This window comes from Lepisosteus platostomus, chromosome 26, assembly GCF_059453375.1.
Source record: "Lepisosteus platostomus isolate fLepPlt1 chromosome 26, fLepPlt1.hap1, whole genome shotgun sequence".
NCBI classification, from domain to species: Eukaryota; Metazoa; Chordata; class Actinopteri; order Semionotiformes; family Lepisosteidae; genus Lepisosteus; species Lepisosteus platostomus.
In genome coordinates, this window is record NC_142636.1 from 10053933 (window position 1) to 10070624 (window position 16692).

A 16692-nucleotide genomic window follows, 5' to 3' on the forward strand; every position below is an offset into this window, starting at 1 on the left:
CTTTTGAAAACGGAGTCGTACTCGTACAACCCCAGCGGAGCGACCGTCGCTGTCAGCCGACGGACGAGCTGGAATAGGGCACGCATTTTAAAGCGGGCAATACTAAAATTAAAATATAAGAAAACGACTCGTATATGTATGGTTACAGAGCATGTATTTTTTCCTTAGCGACTTCAGTGCAATTATACCTCAATCTCGCAAATACAGAAGGTAATTTCTTTAGAAATAAAAGCCGTCTTTCCGCCATTTTGGCTCTGGATACACGTTACTGCACGGGTCGCCAGTAGGACCAAAATGGCGTAATTTCCTCGCCCTTTAACTTTTAAACTCTTGGTAACCTCTGATGTCGTATTAGCTACCCTGACCTTACACTTTTAACAGACACACACGTTGACCAATCGCAGTTAGCATACTAACAGTAAAGGCGGGGATACTATGAGGGATCTTCTATTCCGCCAATCAACGCCCATTTTCTATCGACCCAGGGGCGGGCTCTCCTTCGGGCTTTAGTCCGCGTCAGAGTGGAGTCTCGGAAGAGCAAAAAATTAACGTCGGCCTGATGTACACATAAAAAAAACCACGAGCAGTAATAAAACACAAACAGGCGGTGTGATGTGACAGAAAGAGGTTAATACATTTTTAGTTTATTTTATTAAAAGTAAACAAAGCCTCGAAATACGGATTCTCCAGTGCCGGAGAAGAGGCAGCGTGAATCTGACAGGACCTGTCCCCATCAGGTGACGGGAAACTCAGGCGCAGCGACGGGAGGTTGGAGACACAGGAATTTCGCAGGCAGGTAAACAAACACAATATTTCACCCCGAAACCCCGGGCGGGCAGCGCTCTTCCGCACCCCAAAGTGTAGATAGCAGTTCCTAACCCCGCACTGACTGCCTCTCCCCCACCGAAGTGCAGTCGAAGCCTCATTTTCGTCTGTTAAAACGCCCGCATTCTTCCTCCAGATACTCCCTCTCAGATCCGTCCCTGATGGCTGCGGCGGCGGAGGAGGAGGAGAAAAAAAACTTTGGCCACGGCATGAATTCCACTCCCTCCCTCCCCGAAATATCGCACGAAACCGGCGGAATTAAACGGTTTCATCCGGGTGCGTTTACAAGTGCAAGCCCTAAGATTGTGTTCGCAGGAACCCGTACTCGCCCCATCCGGAAAGTACGTGCTCTCAGCGGTTCACGCTTGCCCTCGAAACACCTTTTCCGAGAGCGGCTCGGCGCGGCTGTCTGTGATGGATATTATTGATCCTTCGGAGGTGGTGGATCATGACGTCGAGTTTTAGAGTTTGCGGGGTTCAGCCGAATAATGTGATCGATCTCATGTTCCGAAATAATGTCCCCCCGCCCCCCGTCCGTTCCCTGCACAGCCCGCGGGACTGAATTTTCCACGTTTTTTTTCGTAAAAGACGTGAAACCTTTCCACGTCTTTTTCACAAGAGTGGATATATATCTATATATGCCAGTACAGGCATATTGTACCATCGACTGTGCTGATTTCTCAACAGGATGAAAAATAATTCCTTCGCTTTGGTGGGGAGCTTTATGACTGTTGTCCAGTGGACTAGTCCCGGTCCAGTTCTGCGCTCCCGACTCATCGCGGAGTCTAACTCACGATCCATGCTTAAGCCGCTAGCAGAGCGCATATGTGAAAATGTTATTTTATTCCTTTTTATTTAACGACTAAACGATTTACAGAGAAAAGATCTAAAGTAAAATAATTGACTGTTTTCTTGTAGTTTATTCTAAATTAATTACAGGGCAGTTAAAATGGGTAGTGAAATGGACATTGTACTTTCAGATCCTTTTGTCGGGATGTTCCTGCTACTCCTTGCCAGGGGCAGCTAAGAGAACCTGCAGGATTTAGAGTTCCAGCATACGGAAAGCTGGGCCTAATGTGAAATTTAAACCAAGCAGGGGGCTGGATGAAGTCCTTACAGTTGGATTGAATATCCTCAGACCCTCCGGGATCAGGATCGGAGTTTTATTTCTTTGCAATGCGTGGTGATACCGTGCAGCACGGTGGCGCAGTGATTAACATCGCTGCCCCACAGCGCAGGGGACCTCGGTTCAGATTCGGATCTGAGCTGCTGTCTGTGTGGAGTCTGCGTGTTCTCCCTGTGTTCCTGTGGGTTTCCCCCTGGGCGCTCCGGTTCCCTCTCACAGTCCAAAGACACGCTGGCGGGCTCATTGGCTTCTGGGTAAAAGCGGTCCTAGTGTGAGGGTGTCTGCCCTGTGATGGACCAGCGTCCCGTCCAGGGTGGTACCCTGCCTTGTACCCAGGAGAGGCCCCAGCTCCCCTGTGGCCCCGAGCTGGCTGCAGTGGTTTGGAAGTGGGTGGCCGTAGCGTTTCTGCTGGGCTGTGAAAGAATCTCTCCCTCTGCAAGTAATAATAATAATAATAATAATAATAATAATAATAATTGCTTACACTTATATAGCGCTTTTCTGGACACTCCACTCAAAGCACTTTACAGGTAATGGGGACTCCCCTCCACCACCACCAATGTGCAGCCCCACCTGGATGATGCGATGGCAGCCAGAACGCTCCCCACACACCAGCTCTCAGTAGGGAGGAAAGGAGAGTAATGAAGCCAATTCATAGATGGGGATTATTAGGAGGCCATGATTGGTCAGGGCCAATGGGGAATTTGGCCAGGACGCCGGGGTTACACCCCTACTCTTTTCGAGAAACGCCCTGGGATTTTTAATGACCACAGAGAGTCAGGACCTCAGATTTACGTCTCATCCGAAGGACGGCGCCTGTTTACAGTCCAGTGTCAAGTGTGCTGGGAGGTGCCAGCTCCGAAATGAGCGGTATACAAGGAGCTGGTCTTTGCCGTGATCAGGAGGGCGGCGATGTCTCTCGGTATGTGGCAGCGGCAGGCGCGTGCTGTCTGGACAGGGGGGGGTGTGGAGCCGATTCTACCCAGTGTGATGCGTCAGAAGACACAGGGTGGATTCGGCCTCACTCACATCTTCCGGGCTGCTGGTTTTAAAAGGGCCGGTGGCGTAAGTAGCTCTTTCTGAAGGTCGTTCAAGAATCTGTGTAGTCTGGGGAGAGAAGAGCAGCATGAAGTCGAAAAGGGGAAATTTGAAACTGATTTTGTGCCGTGGCCGGCCAGGTGTCCTCCGCACAGCTGACCGGTCCAGCCCCAGGTGTGCGCGTTAGCCATCGCACTCCCAGCGCACGGCGGTCTGATTCACCTGCAGCTCCCTCTTGAGAGCCTGGTGCCGGTGATCTGGACTCCCTTGCGATGACATTTGCACAGGACACGCAGGCACGTGTGAGAGGACATATCTGTGACAGGTCCTTGTCTCCTCTCCTCTCTGCAGTTTCTGTCCGCTATCCCGGAATGGGGGACATGAAGACCCCAGATTTTGACGACCTCTTGGCGGCTTTTGACATCCCCGACATCGACGCCAAAGAAGCCATCCAGTCCGCGCCGGATGAGTCCGAGGGTCACCACGGCAACCATGGGAGCATTGTCAAGCAGGGGGGCGGAGGAGGAGGAGGAGGAGGAGGGGGGGGGGCTACAGGCGTAGCAGTGGTCGGTGGAGGAGGGGTATCCCCTCTCCGGCCCGCAAGCCCCCCAGAACATCACCACCATCAGCACCACCATCAGCAGCAGCAGCAGCCACACCCCCAGAATGTCCAGCTGCCGGCGCCCCAGCCCGACCCCTCCGTGGTCAGCGTGATCGTGAAGAACCGCGTGCGGCCCGAGGCCTTCGGGGACATGGAGGCCGAGCCCGACCGAGACGGCGGGGTCGTCGTAGGGTCCCGCCTGGGCCCCCGGCTGCCGGGGCTGGCCGGCCCGGCCATGGTGGCGCCTTCGGAACCGGCGGTGCTGATCCACAATGGGTTTGGGGCGGCGGCGGCGGCGGCGGCGGCGGCCCTGGCTGTGGGGGCGGGTTCGGGGCCTTCTGACGCGGCCCTCAGGCCCCCCGGCTCCTCCCAGGTCTCCAACGGGGAGTTGTGGGCGCCCTGTTCCCCCAAGACCCCCGAGAACGCCGTCGCGAACTCCGGGGGCGTCGGCAGCAAACAGGGCGTGAACATCTTCAACCGGCTGAAGCCGCTGATGGCCCAGAGTCCCGCTGATCCCATTGGGAAAGCCCGGAAAATGCTCCTCCTGCAGCAGCAGCAGCAGTTACAGCTGCACGACAGTCTCTCGGAAGGACTGGAGGACCAGGCGAAGGCGCCTGGAGTGTCTCCCCCTTCTTCTTCATCTTCCCCTTTTCCTGCCCACCCCGGGTCTGAACTCGTCCCCGGCGCCGCGGTGGACATGTCCTCTGCTTTCTTCCCCCCTCCCAAGCCCGTCGCAGCCCCCCACTCCTCCTCGCCCCCCGCCCACCTCGCTGCGGTTAACTTGCACATACCCCCGAACCCCGCAGGCGCCGGGTCGCCCCATCTGGCCCCCTCCCTCTCGCCCCCCCCGCCTCCCTCCTCCTCCTCCTCCTCCTCGCCCTTCAACGGGACCCAGGTCCAGAGAGGTCCGGCGCAGGGAGGGGCGTCCCCGTTCCGGCACTTGGACTCCGACGATTCCGACACCGAGCCGGATCTGGGGAGCCCCCTTGTCATCCAGGAGAGCCCCGATTCCCCCGGCCTGCTCCCAGCCCGTCCTTCTCCAGCCGCCTCTCCCCGTGCCCCGCTTCCCCGCTCTCCTCCGGGATCCCCCAGAAGCAAAAGCCCCCTCCTCACGCCCCGTTCCCCCGAGCCCGGCCCTTCGGGAGGAGGGGGAGAAGGCTACCCCAAAGACGCGCCCCCCTCCCCTCCCGGCTCCTCCCCCTCCTCCCCACCCGCCGGCCACCCCTGGCTCTCCCCGCGCGCCGGCCTGGAGGAAGCCCTCGGATCCCGGGATAAAAACACCGAGCACGTGATAGAGGAACGCGACTCCCCGGAAAGCCCGGATGCAGAAATCCCGAATTCCGGCTCCGCAGGCGCGACGGACGTCGGCTTTGGCGTCACGGCTTCGGCGGCGTCTTCCGCGAACGCCGACTCCACCTCCGTCACCGGGAAGGAAAACGCCTCCTCTTCCTCTGCGGGCGGTCCGGCGGCGGGGAGGGAAGGGGACCGGACGAGGGAGGAGGAAGACGGAGAAGAGACAGAGGGGGAAGAGATGCTAACGGAGGAGACGGGAGCGCGGAAGAGCAGTCTCGGGATCAGCAAACCCCGCAAGGCGATGGGGAGTGAAGAAGAAGAGGAGGAGGAGGAGGAGGAGGAGGAAGAGGAGCAGGAGGGGATGGAAGTGGAGGATGGAGAGGCAGAAGGAGAGAGCGTGCGGGAGAAGGAGCCGCCGGGCGGGGAGGGTCTGAGCCCCACCGGCAGGTCCCTGACGCGGCCAGCCCCCTCGTCGGTCCCTCCGCCCGGCACCGCCGCCGCGGCCGCCGCCTCCCGGCCTCTAAAGGTCCGGATCAAAACCGTCAAGACCGAGACGGGGGTCATCACCCGCACCGTGACCCGGGTGGCTCCGGCGGCAGGCGGCAGGGGGGCGGACCCCGCCAAGGCGGGCGCCGCGCAGAGGAAAGCCTCCGGTCAGCAGCCGCCCGGGACCGGCCGCAGGACGGCGGCCTCCGGCAAGTCCAGGAAGACGACGGACGCTCTCTCGGCCAGGTCGGCCAACCAGCAGCAGCTGCAGCAGCGAGCGAAGGGCCCCGTGTTTCCCGTCTCGACCCTCCAGGACGCCAGCACTGCGATGCTGGTGGCGGCCAGCAAAGCTCAGACCAAGATGGCCGCGGCGGCCCAGTCTTCCTCTTCCGCGGAGAAAACCAGGACGCCGGCCAGCGTGGCGGCGGCCGCCATCACAATAACCAAAGCCACCGCGCTCCCCATCGCCTCATCCTCCCCTTCCTCCTCCTCCTCTGCCCCAGCCAAATTTGGTGTCAGCGGTGGGATTACCGTGCGTTCGGTCACCCAGAAGACCGTCAACGGGACCCAGGTGGTCATGGCCTCCAAACCCGCATCCATCGTCAACAGCAGCGGCGCGGTCATCTCCCGCAGCCAGTCCAGCTTGGTAGAGGCCTTCAACAAGATCCTCAACAGCAAGAACCTCCTGCCCAGCTACCGGCCCGACCTGTCCACCCCGCCGCCCCCGGAGTGGAGCCTGCCCCTCCCCGCCAACGGCTACCGCTGCCTGGAGTGCGGCGACGCCTTCGCCCTGGAGCGCAGCCTGGCCCGGCACTACGACCGGCGCTCCCTGCGCATCGAGGTCACCTGCAACCACTGCGCCAAGCGGCTGGCCTTCTTCAACAAGTGCAGCCTGCTGCTCCACGCCCGCGAGCACAAGGAGCGGGGCCTGGTGATGCAGTGCTCCCACCTGGTCATGCGGCCCGTCACCGTGGAGCAGATGATTGGCCAGCAGGACACTGTGCCCATAGGTGAGGGAGGAGGGTGTTCTCGCCCAGTCTGTCTGCGAGGGTCAGTCTTCACCTTCCTGTCTGTTGCCTGTCCATCTTTATCCACTTCAGACGCCTGGTTCTCTTTAGACCCCTTTTACCCTTATCTGTGTCTGTTAACGGTCTGTAAGTAATAATAATAATAATAATAATAATAATAATAATAATAATAATTGCTTACACTTATATAGCGCTTTTCTGGACACTCCACTCAAAGCGCTTTACAGGTAATGGGGATCCCCCCCACCACCACCAATGTGCAGCCTCCACCTGGTCTCTCTGTCTCTCTGTCTCTCTGTCTCTCTGTCTCTCTGTCTCTCTGTCTCTCTGTCTCTCTGTGTCTGTCTGTCCCTATCAGTGTCGGTGTCGCCCTGTATGTCAGTCTAGCTGCATGTCTGCTGTTATCTGCTGTGCCCGCCTACCCTTTTATCTAAATGGAGAAGTTTCAGCCCAGAAAGAAACTGGTATTTGTGTTTCCTCCTAGGTGTGCTGTCCCCCTCCATCTCCTCCTCTTCTCTCTCCTCCTCCTCTGCAGCTCCCGGGAGCAGGGCGGGGGGGGGCTCGGTCGCGGCCACGACCCTCGTGGCCCCCAGCCCGGCCAAGGAGGGAGCCCCCGCGCCCCAGCCAGGCCCCGGGCGCAGGGTCCCCGAGGGGCCGCAGGCTGTGCTGCCCCTGCCCTGCAAGAAGGGGGAGGTGCTGCAGTACCACAACTTCAAGTGCCCCGAGTGCAGGGCGCAGTTCGGGGGCAAGGCCGAGCTGGTGGGCCACTTCCAGGAGGTGAAGGCCGCCTCCAGCACGGTAGGTCCCGCTGGCCCCTCGTGTCCCCGTCACACACACACACACGCACACACACGCACACACACGCACACACACACACACACACACACACGCGCGCCACACGCCTCCGGAGCCCTCATGCGGCGTCTCCCCCCCCCCCTCTGTCGCCCGCAGAGCTGCATGGTGTGCTCCCCGGCGATGATGCTGCCCAACCCCTGCAGCGCGGCCGCCCACCAGCGCATCCACAAGCACCGCTCGCCCCACGTGTGCCCCGAGTGCGGCGGCATCGCCCGGCCCGCCAGCTTCCAGACCCACCTGGAGGAGGCCTGCCTCCACTTCGCCCGGCGGATCGGATACAAGTACGGATCTCCGGGCCTCGGGCCTGGAGGTTCTTTCTTTGTTGGCCCGGTGCAGATAAGACCGTCATCATCATCATCACTTTTCTTTAGGTTGACCTCTGCACGGGTTGTTGAAGACAGCGTGTCTTTTGTCCGGCTACTCAGCTTAAAAAAAGAAGTGACTCTAGAACTGGTGGTGTGGAGGGAGGAATCCGCTGTAATAAGTTATGGGGCCAGTCGGGTGACTGTAGCGAGAGTGGAAGCATCGTGGGATATAGAGGTCAGTCTAGTCAGGAGGGTCACGGGGAGGTAAAGGGAAATGTTCTCCAGCTCTGATGATGATGATGATGATGAAGGAGTGTTCATGTGAAGATACAGAGGAGCTGGACTGAGTGTCTGTACAGTGACTCTCCAGCTCTGATGATGATGAAGGAGTGTTCATGTGAAGATACAGAGGAGCTGGACTGAGTGTCTGTACAGTGACTCTCCAGCTCTGAGGATGAAGGAGGAGTGTTCATGTGAAGATTATTGGCCATGGAGACTTCACATGGTTAGCTCATGTGTCCATGGGGCCTGGTTTCCTTGATCTTAATTCCATAATTGGTATAGTCCTTTGTCTGAGAATTTTTAGGTTTTTATCAGTGCTATGGGACTAGAGCTGCCCTTCCCTGGGTTCTTTCAAAGATGTGCGGTTAGAGAAGCCAAACAAACTGGTTGACTTGTTACAAGGTCAACTGCGTGATGGTTAGTTAATTGCTTGATAGCCTTGACCTGACCTGATAGGCGTGACCTTTGACCTGTGTTTGATTGGTTTGATCGATGCCCCCCCCCAGGTGCTCCAGCTGCCAGGTGGTGTTCGGGGGTCTGAGCTCCATAAAGTCGCACATCCAGACGGCGCACTGCGAGGTCTTCCACAAGTGCCCCACCTGCCCCATGGCCTTCAAATCGGCCCCCAGTGCCCACGCCCACATCAGCACCCAGCACCCGGCTCTCGGCACCACGCAGGCCAAGTACGTCGCCGCCTCCGTCTGTACCTGTTCGTCTGTCTGTGTCTGTCCTTCGCCTGTCCCTGTCCCTGATCTGTGTCTGTCCTTCGCCTGTCCCTGTCTCTGATCTGTGTCTGTCCTTCGCCTGTCCCTGTCCCTGATCTGTGTCTGTCCTTCGCCTGTCCCTGTCTCTGATCTGTGTCTGTCCTTCGCCTGTCCCTGATCTCTGTGTCTGTCCTTCGCCTGTCCCTGATCTCTGTGTCTGTCCTTCGCCTGTCCCTGATCTCTGTGTCTGTCCTTCGCCTGTCCCTGTCCTCTGGGTCTGTCCTTTGCCTGTCCCTGTCTTTGATCACTGTGTCTGTCCTTCGCCTCTCCCTGTCTGATATCTCTGTGTCTGTCCTTTGCCTGTCCCTGTCTTTGATCACTGTGTCTGTCCTTTGCCTGTCCCTGTCTTTGATCACTGTGTCTGTCCTTCGCCTCTCCCTGTCTGATATCTCTGTGTCTGTCCTTCGCCTATCCCTGTCTCTGATCTCTGTGTCTGTCCTTTGCCTGTCCATGTCTTTGATCACTGTGTCTGTCCTTCGCCTGTCTGTGTGTCTGTCCTTCTTCTGTCCCCGTCTCTGGGTGCTGTGTACTTTCTTTGTCTGTCCCTGTCTCTGAACTCTGTCTGTACCTGGAAATGAGTTTGTGGGGTCATGTCTATGTACCTTTTTGTCTGTCCCTGTGTCTGATCTCTGTATCTGTACCTGTTTGTCTGTCCCTGTGTGTATCTCTGTTGTCTTGTACCTGTTAATGACACTCTCTGTATCTTTTAACGTGGCTGTTTGTCTATATTTTTATCTGTATCTACTACTCTACTACGATTGATCTGGTTTAATTGTCATTCTTTCTCTCTATGTGTTCAGTCACTTTCTGGCCTTCCTGCCTACTGTGCTCTAGATATTTAACTTGCCTTTCTTGACTGTTAACATGAACCAGTAACTGTTTTGAAAATTGCAATGAAGTTATTGCAGGTGCAACTTATATAAGTCATATATAAACAGTTTATAGATACTTTTATTTTCTCTAACCCCGCTCTATGCCTCTCTCCCCTAGGATGATCTTCAAGTGTGTGATGTGTGACACCGTCTTCACCCAGAAGCCCTTGCTTTACATGCATTTCGACACCCATCTGGCCAAGCAGAAGGTGCACGTCTTCAAGTGTCCTGACTGCACCAAGCTCTATGCGCAGAAAGGTTCCATGATGGAGCACATCAAGGTACAAAAAGCAACACACTCTGACAGAATTCACTGTTTCATATGGGCTATATATAACAGATCTCGGTGTGACTTGGGCTCCTTTAAAGCTCTCTGTCTGTCCCAGGATAAATGAACATGGAGCATGAGCTAGCCTGTTGCTGTGGTCACATGACTGTGAGTGAATGCTGCTACAGCTGCTTGGTCTTTCTCCCCCCTCGCAGACGGTTCACCGTGGACTGTCGGTGAAGCAGGAGCCCCCCTCTCCCTCCCCCGGCCTCGCCCCGCCCCCCGCCTCCGCCCCCAAGCCCAGCCGGTCCATGAAGTCAGAGCCGCGTCAGAGCAGCTCGGATGGCGAGGAAGGCACGGAGAGGGGGAGGGAGGAGGAGGAAGAGGAGGAGGGGGAGGGGGCGGAGGACGAGGAGGAAGAGGAGCCCCCCAGCTCCCCCGAGGCCCGGGCCAGCCGACCCCCCCGCCGGCCTCTTCCCTCAGAGTGGAGCTGCCGCCAGTGCCAGACGCGCTACACAGAGAGGGACGAGTACATCGCTCACATGAGGAAGGAGCATGGCAAGGTCAGACTCCTCATCATCAGAGCTGGAGAGTCACTGTACAGACACACAGTCCAGCTCCTCTGAATCTTCACATGAACACTCCTTCATCATCATCAGAGCTGGAGAGTCACTGTACAGACACTCAGTCCAGCTCCTCTGTATCTTCACACTAACACTCCTTCATCATCATCAGAGCTGGAGAGTCACTGTACAGACACTCAGTCCAGCTCCTCTGTATCTTCACATGAACACTCCTTCATCATCATCAGAGCTGGAGAGTCACTGTACAGACACTCAGTCCAGCTCCTCTGTATCTTCACATGAACACTCCTTCATCATCATCAGAGCTGGAGAGTAACCCTCATGCCCCCTCCTCCTGAGCTGTACTTGCTCACAGTGAGTCTCTCCTCTGTGTCTGTGCGCAGTCTGTGAAGAAGTTCCCGTGCCGCCTGTGTGAGAGATCCTTCTGCTCCGCCCCCAGCCTGCGGCGCCACGTGCGCGTCAACCACGAAGGGATCAAGCGTGTCTTCCACTGCCAGTGAGTGCACTGCCCTCGAGCCCTCTGCTGGCCGAGCTCATTCTGGTCTGGTGTGCCGAGCTCTGTGTGTGTCCGGTCTGGTCCAGTGTGCCGAGCTCTGTGTGTGTCCGGTCCGGTCCGGTGTGCTGAGCTCTGTGTGTGTCCGGTCTGGTCCAGAGTGCCGAGCTCTGTGTGTGTCCGGTCCGGTCCGGTGTGCTGAGCTCTGTGTGTGTCTGGTCTGGTCCAGCGTGCTGAGCTCTGTGTGTGTCCGGTCTGGTCCAGTGTGCCGAGCTCTGTGTGTGTGTCCGGTGTGGTTCAGAGTGCCGAGCTCTGTGTGTGTCCGGTCTGGTCCAGAGTGCCGAGCTCTGTGTGTGTGTCTGGTCTGGTCCAGTGTGTTGTCGAGCTCTGCTGTGTGTCTGGTCTGGTCTGGTCTGGTCCGGTGTGCTGAGCTCTGTGTGTCTGGTCTGGTCCAGCGTGCTGAGCTCTGTGTGTATCCGGTCTGGTCCAGTCTGCCCGGCCTGGTCTTCACTGTGCTGATGTGTCTTGCAGGTACTGTACAGAAGGCAAGAGGACATTCAGCAGTCGGCTGATCCTGGAGAAACACATCCGGGTCCGCCATGGAATCAGAACCAGGGATCAGAGTGCGGGCAGGCAGCCTGGGGACCCTGAGGTGAGCCCAGCCTTCCCCACCTCTCTGTGCACCTGTCTGCCATCAGCAGTCCTCTCTCTGTGTCAGGGCAGTGTGAGGAGGGGTTCTGGCTACGTTAGGGCTACAGGTGGGCTGCAGTGTGTTGTAAGAGACCTGTGCCCTCTCTCTTTCCGAGTGAAACTGGACCTTATTTTTGACAGGTTAACACCGTTACTGAGATAGAAAGTGGGAAGGTTTTCGACTGGAAGTGTGTTGGTTATTTATGATGAGGTTTCAAACAGGAAGTACACAGTGGGGTCGGGTGTGAGCGGTGTAGTAGTCATAATAAGGAGACGGGGTGATCACACAGTTACAGGGTTGAATACGGGCTCCGATCGAGAGAGAGGGACGAGCCTGAGGGACGCGGGCAGAGCTTCACCTCCTCTCTTCTCTCGTTCCACCAGGGGGGGGCGCCGGCCTCCCGGAAGCGGGGCGCTCCCGTGGGGTCCTCCCGGCGGGGCTCGGCCGACAGCTCCTCGGAGGCCGAGATGGGGCTCGGCTCGGGCGACGGCGGCGGCGGGGAGGAGGAGGAGGAAGGGGAGGAAGGAGGCGGGCGGGGGGCCGCGGGGGACAGGGGCGGCAGCCCGGTGAAGAAGCCGCGAGGCCCCCCGGCCTCCCCGGAGCGCGGGCCCTTCCGCTGCGTGTCGTGCGGCTTCGCCACGCCGGACCGCGAGGACTTCCTGCGCCACCTGCCCCAGCACCGCACGGACGCCTCCTCGCACCAGTGCTCCCAGTGCGGCGCCTGCTTCACCTCGCACGTCTCCCTCAACCGCCACCGCTTCATAACGCACCGGGTCCGGGACGCCGGCGACGGCTCCGGCTCCTCGGGGCCCGGCTCGGCCGCCGGCGCCTCCGCGGCCTCCGGGGCCGGGTCCGGCGACCAGCCCTCCTCCGCCTCGTCCCCGGGCTCCCCCACGCTCCTCCCCGGCGCCGCGCAGGGCGAGGACGGGGAGGAGCGGCTGGCCTGCCGCGTGTGCGGCCGGCGGTTCGAGAGGGCGGCCGACCTCAGCACGCACTTCCGGACTCACGGCATGGCCTTCATCGCCGCCAGGAAGACCGGCGCCGCCGGGCCCGGGCCCGAGAAACCGCTGTCGTAACCGCGGCGAGGGGAACCACGGCGATGATGATGATGATGATGACGATGAAGATGACGATGATGCTACGCCAGCCCAGGCTTGAAGCGGCGGACTCGCGCAGTGAAGGCGCGCCCGAGAGCCCCCGCGGTGCCGGCCCCCGTAAAGGTTTTCTCGTACCAGTAATTAGGGGCTCTAGATTTTCTTTTTCAGTTTTTAAGGATTCAGGTATTTTGAAGTCTTTCCTCTGTGCGTTGTCGTTTTCTCTCTCTCTCCGCCCTCTTCGCCACCTCCTCGGCTCTCTCTTCCTCAGCCCCTCGTCGACATCGGTATGTTTCTCCCCCCCCCCCACCCAGTTTGCGCGCACGGCCCGCGTGTGCGTGTTGGTGCGCTCGCACGCGTGTCTTCCGGCGGAGCGGGTCGGCCCCTCGGGTCCGGCGGGCTCGAAGCGGGCCCTCGAGGTGAGCCTGCAGCCCCGCTCCGGGGCGGATCAGAGCAGGTCAGGGACCCGAGGCCCTGGGTAACAGCTGCACTGGGAACCAGTGCTCCCAGCGCGGAGTTCTTCACTCACTCACAGGGTGTTGCCAGCCCTGCGGTTTCCGGAGCCCGGCTGCGCCGCACCAGCTGCCCCGCGCAACCCCCCCCCCCCGAAGAGCGCTTGGCGTTGTGGCTCGTCACCGTGCGCCTGTTGGCGGTGGTACAGCGAGACCCCAGTGCGCACCCACGGACCCCCACACACTCCCACCGGCGCCGGCTCCCACGTCTTTCTCCGATCACGTTCCCGCTCCGATTCAGTCGCTCCTTGTTGTTTATATAGCGCCTTTCGCAGTAAGTGTTGTTATGGTCAGCCATACAGCGTACAGTAGCATACAGGATTGTTCCGCAGTGTCGTGCCCGTTTTATTTTCCTGTTGAATGTGCCGATTGTCCTTGGGGGTGGGCAAGCACCCCCCCTTCCGGGAAGACTACTGTGACTTTCTCTGGGGGTGTCGCGCTACAACCCTTCCCTCCTCGGGAGGCCTTCTCTCAGCCCGAGCTCCAAGGTTCCTGTTCCGTCTGGGTTAAGCGCCGGGGCTAATTCCCAGGGCTGTAAGAAACGGGCAGAGGAACAACATTCAAAGCCACCAAGACGGGATTTGTCCCGGAAGAAGAGCCAAGACTCGCCGCAGGATTTGTGGGGTTTTTTTCCTGGACACCGCTAGCTCGCCTGTTCCTCGCACTGGGGGGGGGGGGGCAAGGCAACATCTTCCTGTTTTCCGGACTCTTCCCGAGCGCGGACAGATCCGGGAGAACCCGCTCCTCCTACCGCTCCACGCAGCCGTAGGATTCCCGGAGAGCTGGGGGGTTATCCAAGAGGATCGTGTGTTTGATCCCGAAGGTCGTCGGTGCTGAGCCGAGCCGGGCCTCCGAGGGCTTTTATAACACTGTCTCTACTTTCAGAACGGACTGTGCGATTTTTTTTTAACTGTAATTTTTATTATTATTATTATTATTACGATTGTCACTATTATTTGTCTGATGTTTTTAAAAGAAAAAAAACACATTATGGAAGTAAAGAAAAACAAGAGCATAATTTATGACCTGAGATAGTACCAGATTTTTTTTGTTTTGTTTGTTTGTTTGCTTGGGAAGAACAGAGCTCTTCAGACGCTGGTCAAACGTTTCTTTGATTTGTTTTTTTCCAAAAGCTCATTTTGCGGTGTCCACATGCGTTCCGAGTGGCCGCGCTGGGGACTGCAGGGCTGCTGTTCCCTCCTGAAGCAGATGTTTACAGGGCCAGTGTCTCCTGCGACAGAAAGGTGCCCAGCTCCCCTGGAATACTGTATTTCCGAAAACTGCATTATTGTAAGGCAGCCCTGCTGCTTTCGAACTGACAGCATTTCTCACCGTTCTTAAGGGCTGTGGACAGATTGCTGTGGTGACCCGCTTCTCCAGTCGTTGAGCTGATGAGGGCTTCCAGTTAACTCTTTGTCCTGTTAATTGCTTAATTGGAAACTTGCAGGTTCCTCGGTTAGGGTTCTCGTTAAAGAGCAACCTGCGCCTTACTTGAAATTGAATCTGAGGGGGGTGGGGTGGGGGACTGAAAGGTCATCTTTGGGGCTCCGTTAAGGAATTAGCTGGGAAGAAAACTGGAAGATGGGAGGGAATTTGAGATCCCAGGAAAAGCTGGATTGCGGTGCCCGGGAGCGACAGCAGCCCTGTGTGTCCTGTCACTTCCTGCAGTTTGTGACACGTGTGGAGAGACTTCCTGTGTCCATGCTGCGTCTGCTGCTCGTTGAGCCGTCGAGGAGGGGGGAGAGGCGCAGGGAGGGACGGGGCGCGTGCGGGCTCTTCATTTCTTCCCCTGTCCCACGAATCCCCGCCACTTGCCGGCCTTGTGTCATCGGACGGCCTGTTTTATTCAAAGCCGTGTGCGTTTGTACCCACTCGTACACTGGGCCTTTTACTGGAGCGATCCCAGTGAAGTCTCTCGCTCAGGGGCTGACACCTCGGGGACTCGAACCCTCAACCTCCCGGCTGTGACCCCCGACCCCTCCTCCACTCGGCAGTCGCCACCAGCCAGGCGGCAGTTTTTTTTTTTTAAAAAAGCATAAACGAAGCCGTGTCTCGGGTCGGTTTGTGTTCGCGATGGCAGGATCGGTTCCTGTCACATGGGTTCGAAAGGGTGGCGGAGCGTTTTAATGTCACGGGTCCCCCGAGTTTCTCCCCTTAATTTTGGGGAGATCAAGACACAAGTCCCCCAGTTATCACTGGGGTCCCTTTTGTTTTATAACTGCTCGAGAATAACCAGTTAACCGCTTTCGTGACTCTAGGTTTTCTTTTCCTAATTAAAAACAAAATAATAATTGTAGACCAGCGGCTTAGAACGTTTATTTTCTTTTGACTAGCAAAGCATCTTTTCTGCTGCCAGGGGTGCTTGCCGGCGGTATCCCAGCAGACTAGTGGGAAATCGTCTGGAATAGAAAGGTCCCGGATAGTTCAGTAGTTCCGGATCCCCAAACACAAGGCACAGAACAGGGAGGACTCTGGGCTGTAGGGTTACAGTGTGACCCAGACTGGACCAGTGATCTCTGGACTGTAGGGTTACAGTGTGACCCAGACTGGACCAGTGATCTCTGGACTGTAGGGTTACAGTGTGGCCCAGACTGGACCAGTGATCTCTGGACTGTAGGGTTACAGTGTGGCCCAGACTGGACCAGTGATCTCTGGACTGTAGGGTTACAGTGTGACCCAGACTGGACCGGTGATCTCTGGACTGTAGGGTTACAGTGTGACCTGGCCCTTTTAACATTGCTTACAGGTTGAGACCAGTGAAGTGAGAAACTTCTCTTTAGGCCTTAATTGGACCTGTTTACCCCCTTTAGTCCCTGGGTGCCAACCCTTTGTGTGCAGAACCCCCCCCAGTTCAGTGGGCCCCTTGACTCCGAGCATTAATTCCCAGCTCTCCAGACGGCTTCATCCCCACTACACTTTGAGAACGCTAATTGGCCGTCAGGATTGTGCTGCTGGAACAGGCTTCACTCTTGCGCTCATTAAAACCTTTGTCACTTAACCTTCCCTGTCAGAGCTAGTCCCGAGCTGCTGTGTGGCCAGCAGTGGTCTCACGTCTCCGGGACTGGATCTCCCATTCTGTGCCCTGTAGTGTGACGTCTGTCCTCCCCGATCTCTCTGTCCCAGCAGGTCACTTCCTGTCCCTTGTCGCTCTCTTCCACTTTTCCTCTCTTGGTATGTTTTCGTTGTTTTTTTTTTCCTGGTGTGCGCACTAACCCTGTCAGTCTTTTACACAAAGATGTAAATAATAAAAACGATAAACGTTTAAAAAAAACACACGTGGTGGTTTTTGTGCTGCAGGGGGTGGTTCTGTGTGATCGTGGCCTGCACTGTTTGTGGTGGGGGGGGGGGGGGGACAGAGGGAGGGCTCCCTGGATCCAGGGAACTCAGTGATTTGAAAGTACCAGACGTGGACAGCAGGTATGTCTGCATGTTTGCTTAACGACCTCACTCAGCTCGTTACTGGCTCAGTCGAACCCAGTTAACACCTTCTCCCCTTTCTTTAGGTGCTGCTGATTTAAAGAGATCTAGGAAAGCTGCAGGCAGACTGTCACCCCAATACCAGAGCTGGGAGCCCC

At 57.4% G+C, this 16692-nt stretch overlaps 1 protein-coding gene across 3 annotated transcripts; it reads left to right on the plus strand.

Moving 5' to 3' along the window:
• The first annotated feature begins 533 nt into the window (after window positions 1-533).
• Window positions 534-16388, plus strand: znf687b (zinc finger protein 687b). 3 transcript variants are annotated; one of them, XM_088620688.1, is made up of 10 exons: window positions 534-796; window positions 3341-6379; window positions 6933-7195; window positions 7349-7533; window positions 8346-8522; window positions 9594-9756; window positions 9959-10306; window positions 10711-10823; window positions 11352-11472; window positions 11895-16388. In XM_088620688.1, the coding sequence occupies exons 2-10, from the start codon at window positions 3361-3363 to the stop codon at window positions 12585-12587; spliced, it is 5082 nt and encodes a 1693-aa protein (XP_088476814.1). In that variant the 5' UTR covers window positions 534-796; window positions 3341-3360; the 3' UTR covers window positions 12588-16388. The 3 variants fall into 3 exon arrangements, with proteins under 3 accessions (XP_088476814.1, XP_088476813.1, XP_088476812.1); XM_088620687.1 differs by having other exon boundaries at window positions 534-792; window positions 6882-7195; XM_088620686.1 differs by having other exon boundaries at window positions 535-796; window positions 6882-7195.
• Window positions 16389-16692: the final 304 nt, after the last annotated feature.